We start from the raw sequence: 22789 nt of genomic DNA on the forward strand, positions 1-22789 counted from the left end.
ATTTTCCGAGTAACAAAGATTTGACCGGAAATATGAGACATTGAGTTATTAGAGGATTTTATCAGTATTTATTTTACTATTTTATTTGACTTTATTTGGTGTATTAATTAATTAATCGATTGTTAGATAGTATAATAATTGATTATATTATTTAACTTTGTGTGTATATTTGTGTCTATTTAATTATTGGTGTTATTTAATTTAGTAACAAAAATAGAAATAATATATATTATATATTTTATTGGGCTTATTTAATGATGTTAGGAGTAAATAGAGAGTGTTATATTTAGGCCCATATGGTATAGTTAGTAAGAGTTAATGAGGAGGGATACCACATTTTTCTTTCATTTTCTTTTTTCATTTTCGGAGAGAGAGAAGCTGAGAAAGAAAAGAAGAAAAAGGGAGAAGAGGAAGAAAGGAGAAGAACTAGGAACAACTAGGGTTTGAAGAAAAAAATTGAAGAGGTAAGGGGGAGAATCCTTATTATTATGGGTTATGATGGTTGGGTCAATGGGTAGATTAACATGATTAAGTTATTGTTGGTTGAAATTCATAAAAAAAAAAAAAATTGATGTTAGAAAAATATTTGGGTGTTAGAAATTATTACTTTGGTGAAATTAGGGGATGAGTGAGAATTATTACATGGATATATATATATATATATATATATATATATATATATATATATATATATATATATATATATATATATTAGTTCAATACTATGCTTGGTTCCGTTTCCGGTAAGTCTACAGTAGCGATACATACATTATGTAAATTGAAAATGAAATGGTTGTTTATCCACTTACTGTAGCGTGGCTGGTTTATTAGTATATCCTTGTTTTTTTTTCTAGAACTCACTAGTACAAAAATGTTAATTTACACCTATTTTTTATTAAATTTACACCCATTATTTTTAATAAAAATCGGGTGTATATCCACAGGGTGAGAAATGTCTAACGAATTTACACCCGTTTAAAACGGGTGTAAATACGTTCGTAATTACTCCCTATTTTAAAAATATCAGGTGTAAATATGTTCTACGTTACACCCTATTTTAACAATAATTGGGCGTAATTACGTTTTTAATTACACCCTGTTTTAAAAAAAATCGGGTGTAATTGGGCTTGATTACGTTTTTAATTACACCCTGTTTTAATAAAAATTGGGTGTAATTGGGCATAATTACGTTTTTAATTACACCCTATTTTAATAAAAATCGGGTGTAATTGGGCGTAATTACGTTTTAATTACACCCTGTTTTAATAAAAATCGGGTGTAATTGGGCGTAATTACGTTTTAATTACACCCTGTTTTAATAAAAATCGGGTGTAATTGGGCGTAATTACGTTTTAATTACACCCTATTTTAATAAAAATCGGGTGTAGAAATGTTCTTAATTACACCCTATTTTAATAAAAATCGGGTGTAAATATGCCATTTATGAATCAACAATTATATCTATTTACACCCTATTTCATATACACCATTTAGTTATATTTCATTTTCAGTCATAATATTGCAAATACTATAAAATCATACATATAAAAATCATATTTTAACTAAGTCAAAATATTTTTAATATTAACCAAAAAGTATACAAAATCATGTACAGTCATAATATTTCAAGTACTATAAAATCATACACGTAAAAATTATATTTTAACTAAGTCATAACACTTTCTTCATATATAAATTTTCTTCTTCTTTGATTTTTGTTTTGCCAACATTTATATGTCTTTATCCTCTTCAACCATTTGCATTTGATCTTGTAGATTTTGTTCCTCAACCTTTTGATTTTCAAACATTTGCAAAAACATTTGAGCCCAAAGTTGCCGAATATGGTCGATTGTCTCTTTTTCATATGGTGACGTGTAAGTAAATATCTACAAGTTCAACATATAATAAATTAACAATATTAAAACAATAATTTAATGCATTAAAGATTCAGTACAAACAAATGAAATATAAAGTACATCACTTTTCTATTAGTTGAATGATGGATCAACCGAACTAAAGACAGTAGTCGAAGACGATTTAATCAAATCTTTCTCAAATCTGAAAAGTCTCACAAGAGTCATGGGTGGAAGTGTTATTGATCTTTATTGATGTTTAAACCTAAAATTAGATGGTAACTTTGTGAGGATAAATAAATTAAATGCCAGTTATTGTGAACCAAATATATATTATTGTGAAGGAATGATAAACTATACACGGCATTGTTTTGAACCTGTAAAGCATATGACAAAGTGCAGAGTATATTTTTATTTAGGTATGTTTGAAGCATTGGCTTAAAATCAAGTTATGTTTGACGCATTAGATTAAAGCTTACTAGGGAATTTGTTGGAACGCCTGCGGCAAGAAATAAAGGTTGATTGACATGACAATAACCCATTAATCGGGGTATAGTAGGAATGATATCTCTATGATTCACAACTCGCCAGCTATCTTTAACTTTCTGCAAATATTAGAGCAAAACTGTTAAACTATTTTACAAACATAAACAGAGAAACAAACAACGCTACTTTTACTTAACATGTGACAGTTTGGAAGACAAAATGGCTCTAAATAAAATATTCTAGAGTTTGCTATGACTTTTCACCACATGCTCCATTCACTTTGTGCTTTGGTAGGATTGTTTGAAACAATTCATAAGAAATTGAAACAGCTATGTTTTTTGGGACTAGTTGTTGAACACCGTTCTCTGAATTGTCTGTTGTGAGCCATACTAAGAAGACAGCAATTGTCTTAAGAATTTGGTCTTAGTCTTGTAAGATGAGGACTATCTAAACCTTATATGCACTACTAGGTTAGATGTCTAGGCAATGTGGGAATAAACCAACCCCTTAAACTCAATAAACTTAAGGTGTTGTACTGCTACAACGAAGGCAGACGACGTGCCCAATAACAAACCGTGGGCGTCATTGAGAACTTTCCAACATGTGGCAACAAATACAAATTGACACTCCTAAAAGAACAGCAAACTTGACAGTACTTTATATTATGGAGAAAAGGGTGATATAAATTGAGCTACATGTTCTTTTTGATTTTAGATGCTAAATGTTAAATATAAATCCCAGTATTCTTCCTGTCACAGCTGTTGAGAAGTGTCTGGCATTTAGTGTTAGTATCTCCTATTCAGGGTCTATAAATTTGCTGTTGGGTAATTAAGAGTTTTACTTGTTGCTTAGTTTCATGGATATTTTATTTAATATAGCCGGTAACAAAGCGACAAGAACGGCGTCAACAAACTAATTGTGTAACCTTTTCTGACCTCATTATAAACCTCTGCAAATCTTTTGTTACCAACCCTGGGAGAACCAAAATTATACATAGTGATAGAAATCGCTCCTCGCCTGATAGACAATCAATCAATGAGTCAATAAAGTATACATTCATAATCATTAATTTATAATGTGTCATAACAATGAATATAAATAATCGGTTAAATTAATTGTCAGGCCATGTACATCTTGAAAATAGTTAAACATTAAAAAGAAAAAAGTGCATGTCAACAAGAAAATTTGTCAAGATTAAAATTGTATAGTTTCGACAAAACAGGAAAGACAAATATATTAGACATATTTAAGCCAATATAATATGTATTTTTAAGTTGCTAAACCCCTGGCAAAATCCGAGACAAGAATTTGAGAATAAAACAATTTTATTTTACAATGTTCAGTGCCCGCTCACATATTAAGCACAATCGGTTGATTCATAAATAAAGATCATTTAAACCTACAACAGGTAGGAAGAGCATTGTACCTCTAACACTGTGTATATAGGTAATGTTGTTTCTCTATCAATGACAATGCTTTTAAGAAGAGATCCATGACGTCGACCATAGGAAAGGAGTATGTGCTCAGATGTAGGTGAGAACTACAAATCAAACAGCAGTTGTACAAATTCAATCCATGAAGAAAATTGCTTTAAAAATTATATTTAAACTCAAGAAAGTGGCAGAATTACCTACTAATATTTAAAGTCATGGGAATAAACTTAACTACCAATAATAATAAAGGGTTTACTGCATTTTTATTCCTCATTTTGACTTGGAGTCCAAAGCATATAACAAATAAAAGAATACATATATGTATCTAGGGCTGAGAGAGAGAGAGAAGAAATCATTCATGAAATATGAATATCATTATAAAAGGTACAAACACATGCAGAGCAGGGGAGGGATAGAATTATGATTATCAGAAAACATATGATGAAGTACTAATCTGACCATGAATTGAAGTCAGACAGTGAGCTGCTCTAATTGCTCTATTAGTATGCAGCCGAACGAGAAGCAAGACCGTCTAGACCTTGGCACCATGATTCATTGTTTGAGCCAGCTAGGGGCACTAATTACAATGATGCTTATCTGATTAGTGATACCAACATTAACAGAGTTGAAAAACCACCCATCTTGTCCAGTGAATCATCTTTAGAGACACTAAAGAATGCTGACAAAGAGCCTGTGTTGAGTCACAATAAATCAGCGACCTTGTTCCAAGATGTTAATTATGGTGATGCCACTAGTGCTTTACAGGTTCACAACAATGCCGTGTCAAGGCAGAAAAAAATGGGCCATAAACCTAAACATAATCTTTCTCTAGAGAAGACTTTGAATGTTTCTACAACCTCAACTGCCCCTCAAGTTGAGAATCACACAGTGGCTACAAATGAAGTTAGTTCAGCCTTACCAGTTAATTCAACTTCTATGGCAGAAAAAGAAAAATAACAGGAATAGCAGAAACAAACAGAAGGTTGAAGAGACTTTGTCCTTGGCTTCATTACCATCGGTAATACCAAAGGAAGCTGGTCTTCCGAGAACCTCTATTGAAAATAAATCCAGGGTAGACATTGAGTTAGACCAGGGTTCAATTCAGACATCATCCTTGCCTAAAGACTCAAATCAGTATTCAGACCAAAGATTTGTAGAGAATGAAGAATCCTATGGTAGAATGAATAGCCAGTTAAAATCGAGGCAATTGTTCCTGCAAAGAGTGATCAGCAGCAGGTGCATAATTTAAAAAATAAGAGGGCTGAAATAGAGAGATATATTCCAAAACCTGTTGCAAAAGAAATGGCTCAGCAAGGAGGTTTACAACAAATGGTTTCCTCAATAAGTCAAGCTCCAACGGATGACTGTGTTGAAAGAGTTGATTCTGGTCCTCAAGGTCCCCAGATAACTCAACATGCTATTTTAGGTGTTGAAAAAAATTCAGTCTCTTAACTTCTAACGGCAAACAAATGTTCACCAACACGAAATATTTCATATGTTATAGAATTAAACATTCAATCCAATTTGAGAGCATAATAGATTAGGCAGTACCATCAAATAACCCATCTTCAAGCTCCTCGCCGATGCTGGCAGAGTAAGAAGGTTTGAGGTATTCTTTCTCCACTCTAGAGCAAAATTGAATTCTATCGGTCGATGCTGGCAGAGCTTTCAACCTACGAAGAAGCTTTCGAATATGTTGCATAAACAATCAAATTTTGTAATTACAAACCAATATTCCCAACAACATTTGTAAATCAATGTTCACTTTGAATTAAAAACAATTAAAAAATAAACATTGTGAAATTGCTTCCAACAGAAAAAAAAATTGCAACAAGTGCATAACAGCTTAAGATATTGACTGAGTGGGAAAAAAACATTGTTTGTTATTGTTGTATATGAATCAAAGACTTTGATTCTCAGCTCTGAAGATAAAAATTTGGCTGCGGGGACTTACAGCATTGGTGTATATGGCTTTAAAGGAACGACCGGGTACAGGCTATCAGTCATGGTTCAAGATGGTTTTAACCAAAAAGTGGGTCAGCAAGCATCATCTTCTATGTCATCCATGGAATTGGACACTGAACAATGCAGGAATTGGATACATTACTTTAATTTAGTTTCATTAGAGAAACCACAACAACTCTCATTCTTGGACGCCCTTTTGGATCTCGATTTGTGCAATCCTTGGCAAGCTGTGCCATCTGCCAGTGGAAAAACAGTGAAAAAACAGGTAAAGCTTGTATGATGCTTAAATTAGAAACAAAAAATTGTTTATGATTCATGAATAAATAACTTGTTAATGGAATCAATTGAATAGCTACCTCCTAGCCTTGGATCCACCAACTTTCTTAGACCTTCTAGGGAATCTCCTTCTTGATCAATAGCTTCATCAAACTGACATACTGATTGATCATCATAAATTAGCTTTGTATAACTAATAAGGTTATATGTTGAGAAATAAAAATCAATTACCAAAGCCACAAGGTTCTCATATTCATCAATAGATTCATTAGTCTTAATCTCAAGACTTTCCAAATTGGTACTAGCTTTATCGATCTTGAGCTAATTAATACATTACCCTTCTTTTCACTGCTCCCAATTTAAGATCTAAACCGTTCACGTTTTGATTTGTTAAACCATAATCATTATGGTATTAAATAATTGTGGTGGGTCAATGAGAATCCAAAGTCTGTTCCGCGGCAAGAAAAGGTCAACAAATTATAATTTAGACCTCTCTAATACATCCCTCTTATATCCCTTAACCCATAACATAACTCACCTTCATTCTCAAATCCCAACACTTTTGTTTCTTTTTTGGTTCTAATCATTCTATCATGGGAGATTCAAAGAGTTTGATACATGAGCTACTACAAGGATTGGAGTTGGCAAGAAAGCTTAGAATTTATCTCAACATATCTTTTTCTTCTTCTTCCTCCGTTCATGAAACAAGTGAAGTTTTGATACATAAAATCATATCCATCTTCGAAATCACATACCGAGGAAACCTAAAATTCAATCAAACAAAATCGTTAGATAAAAACTGAAAGCTTTATGAGAGGAAAAAAGTTTACTTTACCTGAATCAAAAATCAAACATACCTAAAACACAAATAACCCACCAGATCTACAACACGAGACAAAGAACAACCTCAAAAAGCACTAGATCTGAGATTTTATGATGAAAAATAAGGTTACCTTAGAGGCTTTGGGAATGTCCCAGCCCAATATTTAACACCATAATTCAACACCACATTTCAGCACAATATTTAAAATTACAGCACAACCAAAAGCTATCATTACTATCTCAATTAAAAACCTTGAATATGGCTACTTAAACAAACAATAAGATGACTAACTAAATCAACATATAGAAATATTATACCTGCAACAGGTGTGGATTTTAAGGATGAATCCATTATTTGGGTTTTGGGTGCAAAATTCAGTTCAATTCCATACCCGTCGGATAAAATGTAGACTTGGACTTGCTCACATAACTATGATCTCTTTTGAACAACTCAGAAGCCTTTGCACAAACTTTTCTCTCCACATGAACAAAGATAGAAGAAGCAGCAATTGAAGGAACCTGCTTCTCAAACCACCTCAAGAACCAGAACCAGAAGTCAAATTCTTCGAATAATTCGTCGAAACCGTCGAAGCGGAACTATTAGGAACTTTCCTTGAATTAAAGTGGCAGTAGAAGTCCCACTCAGAGACAAAACACAATCAGAAGCTCTCTGAATCAATTCATCAAACAGTGAATGAACATTCTTAAGATCAAAGCTTCAAAGCCCCTTCTCTATATCGAAAACTCCTAGTCTATTCAACAATTAGAAAAATGAATTATCCAAAAAATGAAATAGGTTCAACGATTTACCTAGCAGCAACATGAGTTGTGTCAACGAACGAATTATGTTTTTACGAACGAAAATTTCTGATTACGGAGTCATTAGGTGAATCGAAAAAACTGATATACGCAAAGAAAATGCGAGAAAGGAGTTTAGAAAATTGTTGGATTTCATGCTTCCCAGTCTCTCCCAATTCTTCGACGTGTTTGCATTCTTTCAGGCGATGAGACGGGTTTCGAAGAGAAAGGTTCATGCAATTGAGAAATGGGTTTCGATTTGTTAATGTTTTTACTCTTGAATATTATTAAATTGTAAGCTTAATAAAATAGATTACATAAGCCCTTAATAATATACTGTGGTTTTTAAATGTGTTTATATTAATGATTAATATTTTAAGTTATAAAATTAAATAATTTTTTTAGTTTATTTAAATTTACACCCGTTTTAAATTTAATGGGAGTAATTGGGAATTAATTATAATAGTATTTTTAAATTACACCCGTTTTTAAAAAATAGGGTGTAAATTGACACATACTAATACTTAAAATGATCTATTATTTACAAAATTGCCACCGTGTTTCTTATTTACACCTGTTTTTAGTATATCGGGTGTAAATTTTAAAATTATATTATTCTTTTTTTACTAGTGACTGTAGCGACTAACATATACTGTATTGGCACTATAACTTGGAAAATCATGTTTTTGGTTTTTATATATATATATATATATATATATATATATATATATATATATATATATATATATATATATATATATATATATATATATATATATATATATATATATATATATATATATATATATATATATATATATATATATAGGGAGCATATCAAGTGAGAGCATTTTTAAATGAAAGATGGGAGGAAGAAATATCAACTATTGGATAAATATTGTCGGTTTTTAAAAGCTTTTAGTTAATTGGTTGAATATATTAACATTGGATTCATCAAGAGAGAGAATGTTCAACCATTGTAATTATTAATTGGTTAATTTACTTAATAGTTGAATTAATTTTAATAAGTATAATTGGTTGGAATATAATATATATTGAATTGATTATTTGTTTGTCGGTAACTAGTATTTTGGGAAGTTGACCGTAATTGTATTCTTGGTCAAATACTAATGAATTGATACTTGGTTTGGAAGTGTATTCTTATATTTTGTTGACAATATGAATTAACATGAGATAGTATAATTTACTAGTGTTAATTGTATTTTGTGAATCATAATTGAATATTGTTTCTATTATGTGGATTGATATCAATGTGTTGTGAATATTGTGTACAATTTGATATATAATTCATAGAGTTGAATTATTATGGGTATGCGGTAAGTTAAGATTGATGAGGTAATCTTAATTGCATAGTGGGTTGGTAATTGTGCATTCATTCATGGCATAGTCGGCTTTATTGTGGAAGCGGTGAAACTGTGGGTTCACATGGTAATAGACGGTGATCCTTGAATGGAAATAGACGTAGAATACGTTGATCCTTAATTGGAAACATACATGGTGGCTTTGATTTTGTCCGGATCAGAACCGTGGCTTGGATTCTAGATATTGAATCGGAAAGTGGTGAAACGTTGGGTTCACATTGCGGTACCACATGCATAGTGTCACATATCTTGCATTGAGTCACATTAGAGTTATGTGATAATTGAGTATGTGAAATTTATGTAGTTGTGATATGTGTATGAGTTGATAATTGAAATGGGTGATGTTTGGATACATACTTGGTTAAATGTGTGAATATGTGATAATTATAGTTATGTGCATAATTAGAAAGATAGTATTGGAATTAGAATATTATACTCTTTATACTTGTTGAATGCTTAATATATGTGAATATATTGAATTGTATTATTTTACATGATTGGACATGGTATAATAAATTCCTATAATTTTTGATCTTAATGATTGTATCTTATTATACTTTCTTAATAATGATTCGTATTCTCACCCTTCTGTTTTAATGTTGCCCTCGTTTGGCGACATGCAGGTTCTGGAGTTTAGTAGCTCGTGCGCGATCTAGCCGGAGTTTTCTTCCGTGTTTGTTGGAGATTAGGTAGTGAGTCAATGCTCTGGTCATGTAACACTGGGTAGACTAGTCGTGTTGAACTCATGTTTCTATTTGGTTATGTATTATGTTAGGACTTGAGAACCTGTTTATTTGGCTACTTGTTGTTGAGAGGCTTTTAAGCCAAATATTCTGATTATGGTTTATTTTATGTTGAGATGATTATTGAGATATATGATCATGGTATGGGACATGAATCATTTTATGAAATACATGAGTATTTAATATTTTCCGCTGTGAATTCATATTCTGGATGAATTATGATTAAATGAGAAGTGTTATTGAAATGACCAGGTGTATTGTATATTGTGGATAAATGTTGTCGGTTTTTAAAAGCTTTTGGTTTTTGAAAACGTCGATGTGACACCCTTTGGAATTATATGCATGCTTATTCTCCAATTATATGCTTATTTATTTTGGGTATAAAAGGGGTGTTACAGCCAACACTACCCGTGCTGCTCCCAACACAACCTATATAAAAATCAGACAGGAACACGGGTGACCTGTGCTGGGAGCACAAGCCCGTGTTCGGCCCAAGATTTTGGGCACTCTCTCTAAGTGTGATTTGTCACACTTTCTCACCTTGAACCTGCATCAAAGTTGCATATCAGTCTAACCAATTCAAAATACAAGCAATTCAACCATAGTTAGGGAAATTTACCAAGTGATTAACCCACAGCAATGTTCCATTTTCATTATTCTTAGCCCTAACTACACACATATTGTAAAACATTATCTTCTAGTTCTCTTAAGAAGAAATCCAGGTTACAACATGTATTGATGCAACACAATGAATAAGAAACATATCCTATTTTCATGAGCCCCATATCAACATCATGAATCAAGAAATTAGAATACACATAAGCACACAAAACATGCATTCATCATGAGACAACCCTTACCATCATGCATTAACATTGTAGGTGTTAATTCCCTTAATTAAAACCTACTAGAACCCACCTTAGGTTAGATAAATTTTGAGATAAACTTTGAATGAATGAGATTTGAGTTGATGATGATGAAAAACTCGCTTGCACCTTCTTCTTATTTAAAAGAATTACAAGAAGCTCACATGAAAATGATAGTGGCTTTGGTCCAAGAACTTCTCCTCTTCTATCTCCTGAAATCATCCTACTTTCTCTTGCTTCTCTTTCTTCACTCTCTCAAGGTCTGATTTTAGAAAGATAAGTGAATTAAGGAAAACTGGATGGAATGGAATGATATTCCATTGTTTGGATAATTTAAAATTGGATGGAGCGGGTGATTTTAAGGAATAGGAATGGGTATATAAGTCAAAGAGAACCAATCAAGTAGGAGAATTGAATGTGCTGACATGGAGAAAGTGACCAAGAAAAATCCTAGGTCTAGCGATATTCCTTATAAAGAGAAAAAAAATTTTTGAAGTGGGTATTGCTCTTACTACTACAAACGTAATTTTTTTTACCAAGTCCATAGATAAAATGAAACTGTTCATAATTTTAGCATTTTTAAATTTACTAAGAGAATTAAGAGAAATTTCATATATATTCTCTTTGTGAATTAATTTACTTTTCACTTTTTTGTCATGCACAACATTTAAATCTAAATCGTTCAACTATTACTCATGACCGGCCTCATCACAAAGAGGGTAAATGCAACTTTTCCTCATTTAGAAAAAAAAAGGTTGATCCACATTTTAGTTTTACAACGTAATTTTTTTTGTTTTTTTTTTCTTCTGGCTTAGGAAACACGCGACACTTTAATATCAATTGTCCTTTTTTGTTCTAGTCTTCTTGTATTTCGTTTCATTTATCAATTTTATTATGTTTTGGTTTCAATATATTATAATTTTTTTGTTCTCTCTCTCTCTCTCTCTCTCTCTGTGTGTGTGTGTGTATTACAACGATTTGGTTTCTCCGCCTTCATTTCGAACCATTGAATGAGAAAGAAGAGAGATGAGTTATACAAGTAGAGATGATGCGTCTGGTTTAGCCACTGGTAATCATCTTAGCTTCGTTTTCATTATTTTTATTTTGATAATCTATATCTTGTGTTTCTCTTTTTTTATCACCATCATTTTTTCCTTTTAATATATATTTTTTTATTTTGTTCTTATAGCTGTGAAAAATAATCTGTGTGCTCAACTTTGGCATGCATGTTGTGGATTTGTATACATCCCCAAGATTGGGGAAAAGGTTTTCTACTTCCCTCAAGGACACTTAGAACAGGTTCTGTATTCTTTTCCATTTTTTATATTCTGAACCTTTGTATGTTTTTTCCTATGAATTTTTTTTAGTAAAGTATAAAGTTATTTTATGTTTATCGTAACGCAAGTATGTTAGTTCTCTTATAGCTTTCGTATCATTTTTATAAGTTAAGAGCTTGAAATTCATAAGATTTAATTTGTCTAATAATTTTATAGTCAAAAATGCATATCTTAAAGATGAATAAGTGAAAAGTCACGAACTCAAACTCGCACTTCTACAGTTGAATCTTCATACACTAACTGAGTTGAATTAACATGATAAATTTTTCTCTTTATTATCATAAATAATATAATTTATATTTGTATAGTTCTAGCATTCATTAAAGATTTTACAATAAATTAATCATAAAGAAATTAAATTGTAATTTAAGATAAAGTTTTCGCCAAACTTTGGTCAATTTTTGGATACAAAAGTTTTCAATGTATTGATTTTTCAATTTTTAACATGTTTATTTTTGTTTTAATACTATTTTTATTAATGCATAGTTACAGTTTTTGGTCCCCTTATTTTGTTTAATTCACATGATTATTCTCTCTATTTCAGAATCAAACAATTTTAGTTTTCATTTTACATTTTTGACCTTAATATTGACGATTTTTTCATTTTTTAAATGATGTGTCACTTGTGAAACTTGACAAATCATCATATAGGAACCTTTTGTAGAACTTTATAGATGAAAGTTATAATTTAAAAAATTGACACTTCATCGATTTGTAGTGAAAAAATGAGAAGGAGAACAATACTGTTTAAATTTAAAATAAAGAGATTAATTTTATAAATCAAATAAAATAGGAGGCCAAAACTATAATTTAATCTTTTATTTATTATCTAAAAAACTATTGCAATATAATAGTATAGTATTATAATGATACTTGACTCTCCTTTTTTTTATAATAAAAAAGACTCATTTGTTTTAGGAAAAAGTGTATTTTCTTAAAAGACTTTTATGGTGTCCCAATTGAATGCATCAATATATATATATATATATATATATATATATATATATATATATATATATATATATATATATATATATATATATATATATATATATATATATATATATATATATAGAATTTTCAAATGAGTTTTATTTTTTATTTGCTTTTATTTAAATACATTTTAAAAATTCACATTATTTGAAAATTGAGGATAAAATACACTCTTCAATTCAACCAAACTTTTTTTTAAATTTTAAACCATGTAAAATAGTTCGTATTGTACGCATTCAAAGATGACCTTGATTATGAATTGAAATTAAATTAAATGCAGTTTCTATACAACTTCTACAATAGTAAGTGAACTTGACATTGATCAAAATAATTCTCAAAATAAATTATGTAAATTAATTTTAATAAATAATTTTGAATTAAATAATAAAATAAATGAGTTTCTAATCTTATTTTATTAATTAAAAAATGAAAAAATTTGTTTGACCAATTTATTTTCTAAATATATTAAAAATTAGAAAATGAGAAAACTTGTTTAATTCACATTTTATTTTATAATAAATTTATTTTAATACAATTTTTATCTAGATATATTTTAAAATATTTATAGTATAAATTTATTATATTATATTTAAAATTGAAATTAGTAATCTTTTTAAAATTATTTTTAATATTTCTAAATCAATTTTAATTATATATAGAGAATATTATAATATTTGTGCTTAAATCTAATTGGCTTTATTTTAAATTATTTATCTATATATCCATATCCACATGAATATTTATTAACACAGTATAATTATTTTTGTGAGTGTCAAATAAATGAGTTTGATTGTCATTTATATTAAATACGTGTTAGTTTGTAACTTTCGATTATTTGAGAAATGTTCACCCCTGTATTGTTAGCGAATTTTGTTTTTCCCCTCCCTACCTTTTGGCAACAGCTTTTTTAAAAAAAATCGTTGTCAAAACCTGTCTTTGGCAAAAGTAGGGAGTAAACTGAAACACGCTCATATTACAAGTTAAATTTTTTACTATTATTTTTTTCCAATTTCGTTAATATTATATTTTATGATTTTGGATTAGGTTTTTAATTTTCATATTATATTAGAAGTTTCATTTTTAGAAATTGTTAAGAAAATATAGTATTTATATATTTATTCTTTTTTTCATATTATTTTTAATTTTTTATAGAAATAGATATTATTAAGAGGATATTTGAAAGAATATTACGGAATTATTCGATGCACTTATTTTCTTTTTGTGAAAACAATGCATTTATTTTTTATTATAAATGTACTTTGTAGAGTTTTTTAAAATAAATTTTATCACATTTTGATATATAATATACTAATATTTTTATTATCAAAATATGATGTACTAATTGAATACACCTTATAATTAAATTATTTCAATAACTATTTAGGACATAAATGATATATGGGATAGGATCAAATGACACCAAGGTGTCAAAGTTTAGTTTGACATCAAATCTCAACCGTAAAAATAATTGATCAAACGGTGATACTAAATAGCCTATTTTTAGGGAAAAAATATGTTATTTATATAGTTTATTTTTCTCCTAAAAAAATAAGCTATTTAGTATAACCGTTTGATCAATTATTTTAACGGTTGAGATTTGGTGTCAAATTAAACTTTGACACTTTGGTGTCATTTAATCTTATCCCATAATATATATCCTCTTATTTTATTTTAGGACTCTTTGTCACGAAAACATTAAAACATATGATATGTTAATTTTATAATTTTATTTTATAATTTTTTCGCTAGTAATTTTTATATATTTGTACATTTATGTTTTTTTGTTAATGATAATTCTTTTTATACTCTTTTATATAAAGAAATTTTCTTTTTATAATAATTATTATAAAAATATTATAGTCTCTCGTATTTAAATATTTTATTTTATTTTATTTTACCGATTATAATAATATTATAGTCTCTCATATTTGAATATTTTATTTTATTTTATTTTAGGCAAAATACTCTTTTTGGTCCCGTATGTTAACCTCAGGGTTCATTTTGGTCCCTTAACTTCAAAAAGTTCCATATTGATCCCTTAACTCTTCAAAAGGTATCATTTTAGTCCTTTTTATCATATTAGCGACTGATTTAGCGACCGAATTTTAAATTTTTCCGTCGCTAATATGACAAAAAGGATTAAAAGGACATCTTTTGAAGAGTTAAGGGACCAATATGGAACTTTTTAAAGTTAAGGGACCAAAATGAACCTTGAGGTTAACATACGGGACCAAAAATAATATTTTGCCTTTATTTTACTACTAATAATTATTAGTAGTCAATTAAATTACAACCATTTATTATTTTTAAAAGTTTTTTATTATTTTTTTATTATGTTAAGTTAGTTCGGTTAGTAATTATGTAAGACATCTAATTACAACGGTCTGACTTCAAACATGCTACTTTCCACTTATTTCTTCGTAGAGGAAGTTTTGGTCATTACCCTACTCTACCAAGAAAATTTTGTTTTTTTTTCTCTAGTTAATTTTGTTATCACTCAATATCCCGTATTATTTTTACTCGGATACTATATCTATCAATGATGATCTCATGCCACAAATAAAAACTTCTAATAAGAGCCTTTTATTAAATTTAGAGATGGCAAAAAGGATCGGACCCAACGTGCTTGCTCGTTAAGCCCGTAATTTTTGGTGGGTCGAGCTAAGGTTTTGAGTTTGTACCATCTACTCTTCCCAGTCCTGCCTTTTCTCAATTTTTTATGGGTTTTAATTGGCGTGAACATTAGCATGATAGACATGGTTTTTTTTCCACTTTTAAGTTTTAGGGTGTATAGCCCACTTTGCTCAATCTTTTTTTTTCGGGCCGAGTCAAGGTTTTTGGCCCACCTCCTCTACTATGTCGCCATTTTTTATCTTCATATTTTTTTGGGTGTTTCCTAAATGGGTAAGATATGCTTGTTTGTCCTACTCAAATCTCTTATCTAAGAATAATTTTAGAAAACTACGTTTATATTTATTTATTATTTTTGTTGAAGTGTAAAAGTTTAAAAGGTTTTAGTTAGTTACTTATTATATAATGTGAAGTATTATACACAAAATTTAATCTCGCTTTATCTATTTCTCTTCTATGTGTGAATTAATTTAGTTCTAACAAGTAGTATATAAAACCTCAAGCTCTTGGGTTTCCAAAAAAAAATTATTAAGATTTGGTTTCCATTCAACTTGTTTATTGGGTGAACATGGCAAGTTATTTAGAGAATCTTGGAAACAATTTTAGTGGAATGCTTCAAATTCTTTGCAACAAGAAAGGAGATAGATGAAACAAGAAAATTTAGGTGATCTTTGGGTTCCAATGGAAATAATGTAAATTGGTGTGCGAGATCTTCCCAATGGTGCGCGAGATGTTCGGGTTGTTGCACATAAAGAATCAAAGAAGAATGATTTAAAGTCGATGTTATTTATTCCCCAATATGTTTATATTGTGAATTTCTAAAAAAAATAAGAATGTTACTTTATCGAAGGAAGGGTAGGACATTCTTGAGAAAGTTCATGTTGGAGAAGAAAACTCAATAAGTTCCATTTACAAACATTTAGAAGATAATTCAAGTTGTTCCAAATGGAGAACAATGAGAGGGAAGTTGAGTATTTAAATAGGATCACACATGTAACTAATCAAATAAAGAGTTGTGGTGAAGTTTTTCTGATCAAGCAAACGTGAACAAAATGATGTGAATTGTCTTTTCCAAATTTAATTAGATTATAGAGGAAAATAAAATCATTTTTCTACCATGAAGGTGAAGTAATTACAATATTCTTTAGAAGTACATGAACAGTAAGTGCTTGAGAGAATCAAAGAATGAGTGATTAATTAGGATCTTCAAACTCAAACATTCAATAAATATGGCAGTTCTATGTGGAAGGGAAAAGAAAAATCGAAGAAAGGTGGTCTTAGTTAGATAATCCAAGAAAAATGATCAACGTGAACTTCAAGAAATAATTATGCTTATAGATGAAATCAATGAACAACTAGAGCATTTAGTATTATAATTGTACAAGATTTAGATATTTTGCAAATAAGTTCAAGAGAAAATGTGTTCCCAACGGCAGAGAAAATGCACGCAATGAGACACGCATGGATTAGGGTGATAGTGACTCAGACTCAAATAATATGCTCTTGTTGGAAACAACAAATGATGAATTTAGAAGTATATATGACTTGTATTTGAAAACAAGTTTCTCAAATCACATGACAAGTCATCGAGAATAGCTAGATATTTTTTATAATTCATTTTTTTTTTTTTTTGTAATCAAGGATTAAATTAAAAGGAGCACTAGGGGAACTCAATCCCTCTTACAAAAATCGGAAAGACAAATATAAGAATGGTTGATAACAAACCATTCCATCAGTGGGAACTCGTGATTTTTTCATCAAGGGAATACAAGATGACCAAACATTTATCACTTATGTATTGTATATTCCTAGCATGAAGAATGATGTTTTAAGCACGGGTCAATTACTTGAAAAGGGGTTTACCATACACCTTGCCAATAATCAGATGAAGGTATTTGATGCATATAAAAAAAACTCTTTCGAAAGTTCCTCTTTCTCAAAATAGAACTTTTTAGGTCCATATCAATGCAAGAGATTTCCATTGTCTTGCTTCCAAGATTCTTGGAGATGATGATTGGCTACCTCGGGTATGAGCACCTTAGTTTTAAGAGTCTTTGTACCTTAAAGTCAAGGATAGTGATACATGGTTTTCCAAGGATGAGATTGTCTATAGATGTGTGCATAAATTGCTTGATAGGAAAGCAACCAAGGAAATATTTGTGTCTCAAAGTCCAATTAGAGATCAAGGTAAAATTGATTTGGTACATACCGATTCTTGTGGCCCCTTTGACACAATGTCATTGGGAGGAAACTTTGATTCCTTTATAAATTAGTTTTCTCAAATGATGTGGGTTTATTTGATAAAATTGAAATATGGGGTGCTCTAAGATCCCAAGAAGTGTAAGCAGAGAGGCAAATCAAGATTCTTTAGAGTGACGGCGGTGGTGAGTACACTTCAAGAGAAAATGAATCTTTTTTGTAAAGATATGGGAATTTATCATGTGATCACAACACCATACATCCCTCAACATAATGGGTTTGTTGAGAGGAATAACATGACTAGATGCATGTTGAAAGAGGAGAGTCATTCACAATATTTTGTGGGTGAAATTGTCGCAATTTCTTATTATGTCCTAAACATGATTCTAAATAAGAGATTAAATATGGTTTCAGAGGAAATTTGTTCATGTTAGACTCCATATGTCAAGCACTTAAGGATATTTGGCTCTTTATGTTCCAAACATATCATATCAATCAAGGAAGAATCTTGAATATAATAGTGAAGTGATGATTCTTGTAGGCTACAAAACTACATGTTCATACAAGTTGTACAATATGGTGACCCAGAGGATTGTTGTGAGTAAAGCCGTTAAAATTAATGAAGATGAACGTCAATTATCTTCAAGTGTTCCATTTGTTTTTCATAATGACCAAAGTGAACCTCGTCTACTTGAAAAAGGTGACACACAAATATTGCAAGCAAGAAGATTCCATATAAGTAAATTCACAAATAGAAGGAACCAAAAATATGATGCCATTCATGACTAGACAATCACACCATATGGAAACCTGGTGAACCTAGCCTTATTTCTTTATGATGAGCCTCTCAGCTATGTAGAAGAAACTAAATTCTCACTATCGATTACTATTATGGAGGAAGAACTTAAGGCAATAAAGAGGAATCAAACATAGAATCTAGTCTCTTACCGACACAGAATATGCATATTGCAGCTAAATGATTCTACAAAATAAAGCACCTCTCATATTGATCCATTTCCAAACATAAGGCAAGGCTTATTGCAAATGGATTCTTACAAAATATTGTTCTTCACATTTATCATAAATTTATTCACCAGTTACATGAATTGAGATAGTCATATTATACATGGTTCTTGATAACTCCTTGCAATAGAGTCTTGTTCAATCAGATGGCAAGTCTTCATTTCTCAATGGCGTCTTTGAGGAGGAAGTTTTAGTTGAAAAACCTTAGGGGTATTTTGAAAGGTGGAGGAGATAAGGTCTTGAAGAATAATAAGGCTTTATATGGGTTGAAACAAGCTTCAAGATCCTAGAACAAGAGGATTGATGAGTTCCTAAATTAGATTGGTTATTCCAAGTGTATAGTTAAACATGAAATACATGTGAAAGACCTGAATTTGGAAAATCTCTACATAGTGTGTCCATATGTGGATGATTTACTCATCACAAGAAACAATCATAATTAGATTGAGAATCTCAAATTCAGCATGAGCAATGAATTTGATATGAGTGACTTAGGAGGCCTATGTTACTTCCTTAAACTTGAATTTTATACAACCATGAAAGGCTTGTTAATTCATCAAAAGAGGTGTTAGTAATATTCTAAAGATATTTAATATGTTGAATTGAAATCCAACCAGTACTCATAAGAAAGCAAAATCAAAATTAAGCAAAGATGAAGATGGAAAAATAGGTAATAACACTTTATGCAAGCAAATAGAGGAATGCTTAAGGTATGCTTAAAATAACATACCCAGTATATGTCACAATGTAGGTGTGGTGAGCCGATTTATGCAAGAACTTAAACTATCACATATATAAACACTCAAGAGGATCATGAGATGTCTTAAAGGCACAATAGTACATGGTATCTTGTGATCATTAGTAAATATATAATGTGAAGTGCAATACAAACAACTTAATTATGACTTCTCTATTGGTTATATTTTTAGTCCTAATTAGTATTTATAAGTAACTTACTAATTAAGTTGGTTAAGTTTTCGGTCATAATTAGTAATTATAAGCTCAATTAGTGGTGTATATATACTCATCTTGTGATTATTAGTTAATATATAATATAAAGTGCAATACAAATAACTTAATTATGATTTCTCTATTTCTCTTTCATACATGTGTGTTAATATAGTTCTATGAACTTTTAAAATTCAATTCAATGTAACATTTTTGTTTTTTTAAGGACAATACAATATTTACTATTGGTTTATCAATATTTACTTTTTACTATTGAGCATTTAGTCTTAAAATATGTTACGGTATTAATGAGTTATGAAAAACTAAAAAATTTCTTATGTATACATGTACTATATAAAATGTTACCAATTATTATTTTTATATTCTAATCTATTTGGCTTGGAAATTTGGAATAGGTGACAATATTTCAACATCAACAAGATCATAACATGGAAATTCCTAACTATCATTTGCCCTCTAAAATTTTATGCATAGTTATGGGTGTTGAGTTAAAGGTATTGTTGTCATCTTTCTGTAAAGCTATTGACTTAATTAACTAAAAATGCTTAATTCATATTCTAAAATGTGTATAATTATTTTGTATTGTAGGCAAAAGTTGACACAGATGAAATTTTCACTCTACTTACATTATTCCCATTGCCAGAGGTTAGTTATTTCTAAAAGGAGATAAAATATGTTTTTAGTTCTTAAATATGTTTTTTCTTTTATATAATTCTTGTTATTCCTTTGGTTGATTGCAGCAGCAAGAAATTATTTTAGAGGATAATCATGCAATTCAGAGTCCTAGTGAACTGTACTCTTTCAATAAGATTCTCACTTCAACAGAAATAAGTACACTTGGTGGACTTTATATTCCAAAGGAACATGCTGAGAGATGCTTTCCTCCACTGGTTTGTTTTGATGATATGCTTGTGTTTAAACTTTCATCAAGAATTTGTTATTTATTTATTGTAAGAATTTGGTTTGTGTCATGTCTTTTGTTATAGGATATGACCCTTAAACCACCAATGCATGATCTAGTGGCAAAGGACTTGCATGGAAATGAGTGGAATTTTCGACATATTTATAGTAGTAAGTTCAATTTATTTTATTTTAAAAGTTATTATTGCCTTCATTGCTAATATAAGTGAGTAAAATTATCTTAGTTAGTCCAAGCATCATCGTTATAGTGGTAATTAAAATTGTTTTTACTAAAAAAATGAGGTTTTTTTCTTATTTATGAGTTATTTAGCTTTTGACATGAAATGCAGGTTATGAGAAAAAACACATGCTTATTAATGGTTGGAGCACATTCGTAAACTCAAAAAATCTTGCTCCTGGAGATTCATGCATTTTTGTCAGGTTCTCTTTTTATCTCCATTCTCCATGTTTACTTTCTTTATATTCCATTAGAAATAATTTGGACAATACTTATGTTAATGTAGTGGTGAGAATGGTGAATTTGGTATTGGGATTCGTCGAGATATGGAACAACATAGCAATATATGCTGCACAACATCGTCTCGACAATCTAGTCAGAAGATGCAGCTTCCACCATTGGTTGCTGCTTATCATGCTGTTTCTATAGGAACTTTGTTCCATGTCCAGTACTACCCTTGGTGAGTAAATTAATAATAATTTTATTATTTGAAATGAAAATAATAATATAATTATATGCATTTTTTGTAGGATTACTCCCTTTGAATTTATGATTCCTCTGAAAACTTATGTTGAATCAATTGAAAAAGATTACTCAATTGGAACAAGGGTACAACGGTTGTCTGAAGTGGGAGGATGTGCAAAAAGGTGATCATAATGTTTATTTATTTTATGAAAAGTTTGGGAATACACTTTTTATGATACTCGTAGTATTTTTTGTTTTATTTTAAAATATACATATTTATGCACACAAAAATTCATGATAATTATTGTCTATAAGAAGCTATTTGTATTAACTAGTTTTCTTTTATCTTTTTTTCATTTGAGTATTTAGATATGGCACAATAGTTGGTAATGAAGATATTGATCCCATTAACTGGCCTGCTTCTGATTGGAGATCTCTTAAGGTAAAATCAAATATCTTATTATATCTTTTATAATTAGTAACTTTGAATTTTAATTAATACATTTTTTTATTTTATTGATTTAAATTTTTTTCTTAAATTTTCTCTTAGGTTCAATGGGATTCTATTCCAAATACTTTTACACATATTGAAAGGGTTTGTCCATGGTGGGTTGAGCCCTTGGAATCTTCAAAGATTAAGGAAATCCCTATTCTTCCTTTACCAAAAAAAATAGATGAATATGACTCATTATTGCTTGGTTTTAATGGCTTTGCTCATGAGGGTTAGTTCTTATTCATTCATTTCAATTTTTATTTTATTTTATTTCAAATTAATTATTTAATTAGTTTAATTCTCTTATTATTATCAGATACATTTGGAAGTTCATCCAAACCTAAATATCACAAAGTAGATATGGACTTGCAAGGTCAAGATTACAATAACAGAAAGCATAAAAAATCAAAATTTTCCAATTTTGGTTTCTTTATATTTCTTAGCTTTTTTATATTTGTAATTTTTTTCCTTTGTCCTCTTATGTGATTTTTTTTATTTTATAAGACAAATTAAACCTAAATATTATGTCAAATTTAGTTACTTTTATAAAATAAAAATTAAATTGAATAAAAACTTAAAAGTATTGAGTGATGAATCTTATATTTTATTTTAAAGTATTATGTAACTATTTACTATCGTGTTTTCTATGATTTAAAAACATTATGAAAATATAATTTATTTTTAGTAATTATCATCCTAAGCTAGTATGCGTTGAAACAACGAAGGTAAGGAAAATATGTGACTGTGTAATATTTGAAAAACAAGCCATACATACATAAAATAAAAATTATGTTGAGATTCAAGCCAAAGATTTTCATGGGGAAAATGACAAGGTTACGGGTCTGAGATGTTTTAGATGTTTTGTTTGTTCTTTGTAGAACAAATATTATAGTTAGCGGTGTTTATAATTATGGTGT

At 29.7% G+C, this 22789-nt stretch overlaps 2 protein-coding genes and 1 long non-coding RNA gene across 8 annotated transcripts; 1 reads left to right on the forward strand and 2 right to left on the reverse strand.

The window, feature by feature from the left end:
• Positions 1-1705: 1705 nt before the first annotated feature.
• On the reverse strand, positions 1706-5462 carry LOC131620269 (uncharacterized). Of its 6 annotated transcripts, none has more exons than XR_009289030.1 (6): positions 5324-5462; positions 4232-5189; positions 3766-3879; positions 3275-3356; positions 2333-2458; positions 1706-1886 (listed from the first exon to the last, which is right to left on the reverse strand). XR_009289030.1 is itself a non-coding variant. In XM_058891275.1 (5 exons), the coding sequence occupies exons 3-5, from the start codon at positions 3332-3334 to the stop codon at positions 1731-1733; spliced, it is 342 nt and encodes a 113-aa protein (XP_058747258.1). In that variant the 5' UTR covers positions 3335-3356; positions 3766-3879; positions 5324-5462; the 3' UTR covers positions 1706-1730. The 6 variants fall into 6 exon arrangements, 3 of the variants coding, with proteins under 3 accessions (XP_058747258.1, XP_058747257.1, XP_058747256.1); XR_009289031.1 differs by adding an exon at positions 1982-2118 and having other exon boundaries at positions 3766-5189; XR_009289029.1 differs by having other exon boundaries at positions 3766-5189.
• Positions 5463-5737: 275 nt separating this feature from the next.
• LOC131616900 (uncharacterized) lies at positions 5738-7648 on the reverse strand. Its single transcript, XR_009288309.1, has 3 exons — positions 7154-7648; positions 6094-6777; positions 5738-5973 (listed from the first exon to the last, which is right to left on the reverse strand). It is a non-coding gene; the product is annotated as an uncharacterized LOC131616900 (long non-coding RNA).
• Positions 7649-11511: 3863 nt separating this feature from the next.
• LOC131616901 (auxin response factor 4-like) lies at positions 11512-22440 on the forward strand. The gene is made up of 12 exons (XM_058888347.1): positions 11512-11693; positions 11814-11923; positions 20172-20270; positions 20365-20421; positions 20517-20666; positions 20763-20847; positions 21027-21117; positions 21201-21374; positions 21445-21561; positions 21749-21821; positions 21930-22101; positions 22189-22440. The coding sequence occupies exons 1-12, from the start codon at positions 11651-11653 to the stop codon at positions 22356-22358; spliced, it is 1341 nt and encodes a 446-aa protein (XP_058744330.1). The 5' UTR covers positions 11512-11650; the 3' UTR covers positions 22359-22440.
• Positions 22441-22789: the final 349 nt, after the last annotated feature.

The sequence above is a fragment of the Vicia villosa genome, linkage group LG7 (genome assembly GCF_029867415.1).
Source record: "Vicia villosa cultivar HV-30 ecotype Madison, WI linkage group LG7, Vvil1.0, whole genome shotgun sequence".
NCBI lineage: Eukaryota > Viridiplantae > Streptophyta > Magnoliopsida > Fabales > Fabaceae > Vicia > Vicia villosa.

Coding starts and splice junctions, on each gene's coding strand:
- LOC131620269 (XM_058891273.1), bottom strand. CDS start 3,423: ATGACACATTATAAATTAATGATTATGAATGTATACTTTATTGACTCA. Junction 2,459..3,264: donor TTATAATGAGGTCAGAAAAG/GTTACACAATTA, acceptor TAATATTTGCAG/AAAGTTAAAGATAGCTGGCG. Junction 1,887..2,332: donor GCGTTCCAACAAATTCCCTA/GTAAGCTTTAAT, acceptor TTGAACTTGTAG/ATATTTACTTACACGTCACC.
- LOC131616901 (XM_058888347.1), top strand. CDS start 11,651: ATGAGTTATACAAGTAGAGATGATGCGTCTGGTTTAGCCACTG. Junction 11,924..20,171: donor CTCAAGGACACTTAGAACAG/GTTCTGTATTCT, acceptor AATTTGGAATAG/GTGACAATATTTCAACATCA. Junction 21,118..21,200: donor GATTCATGCATTTTTGTCAG/GTTCTCTTTTTA, acceptor ATGTTAATGTAG/TGGTGAGAATGGTGAATTTG.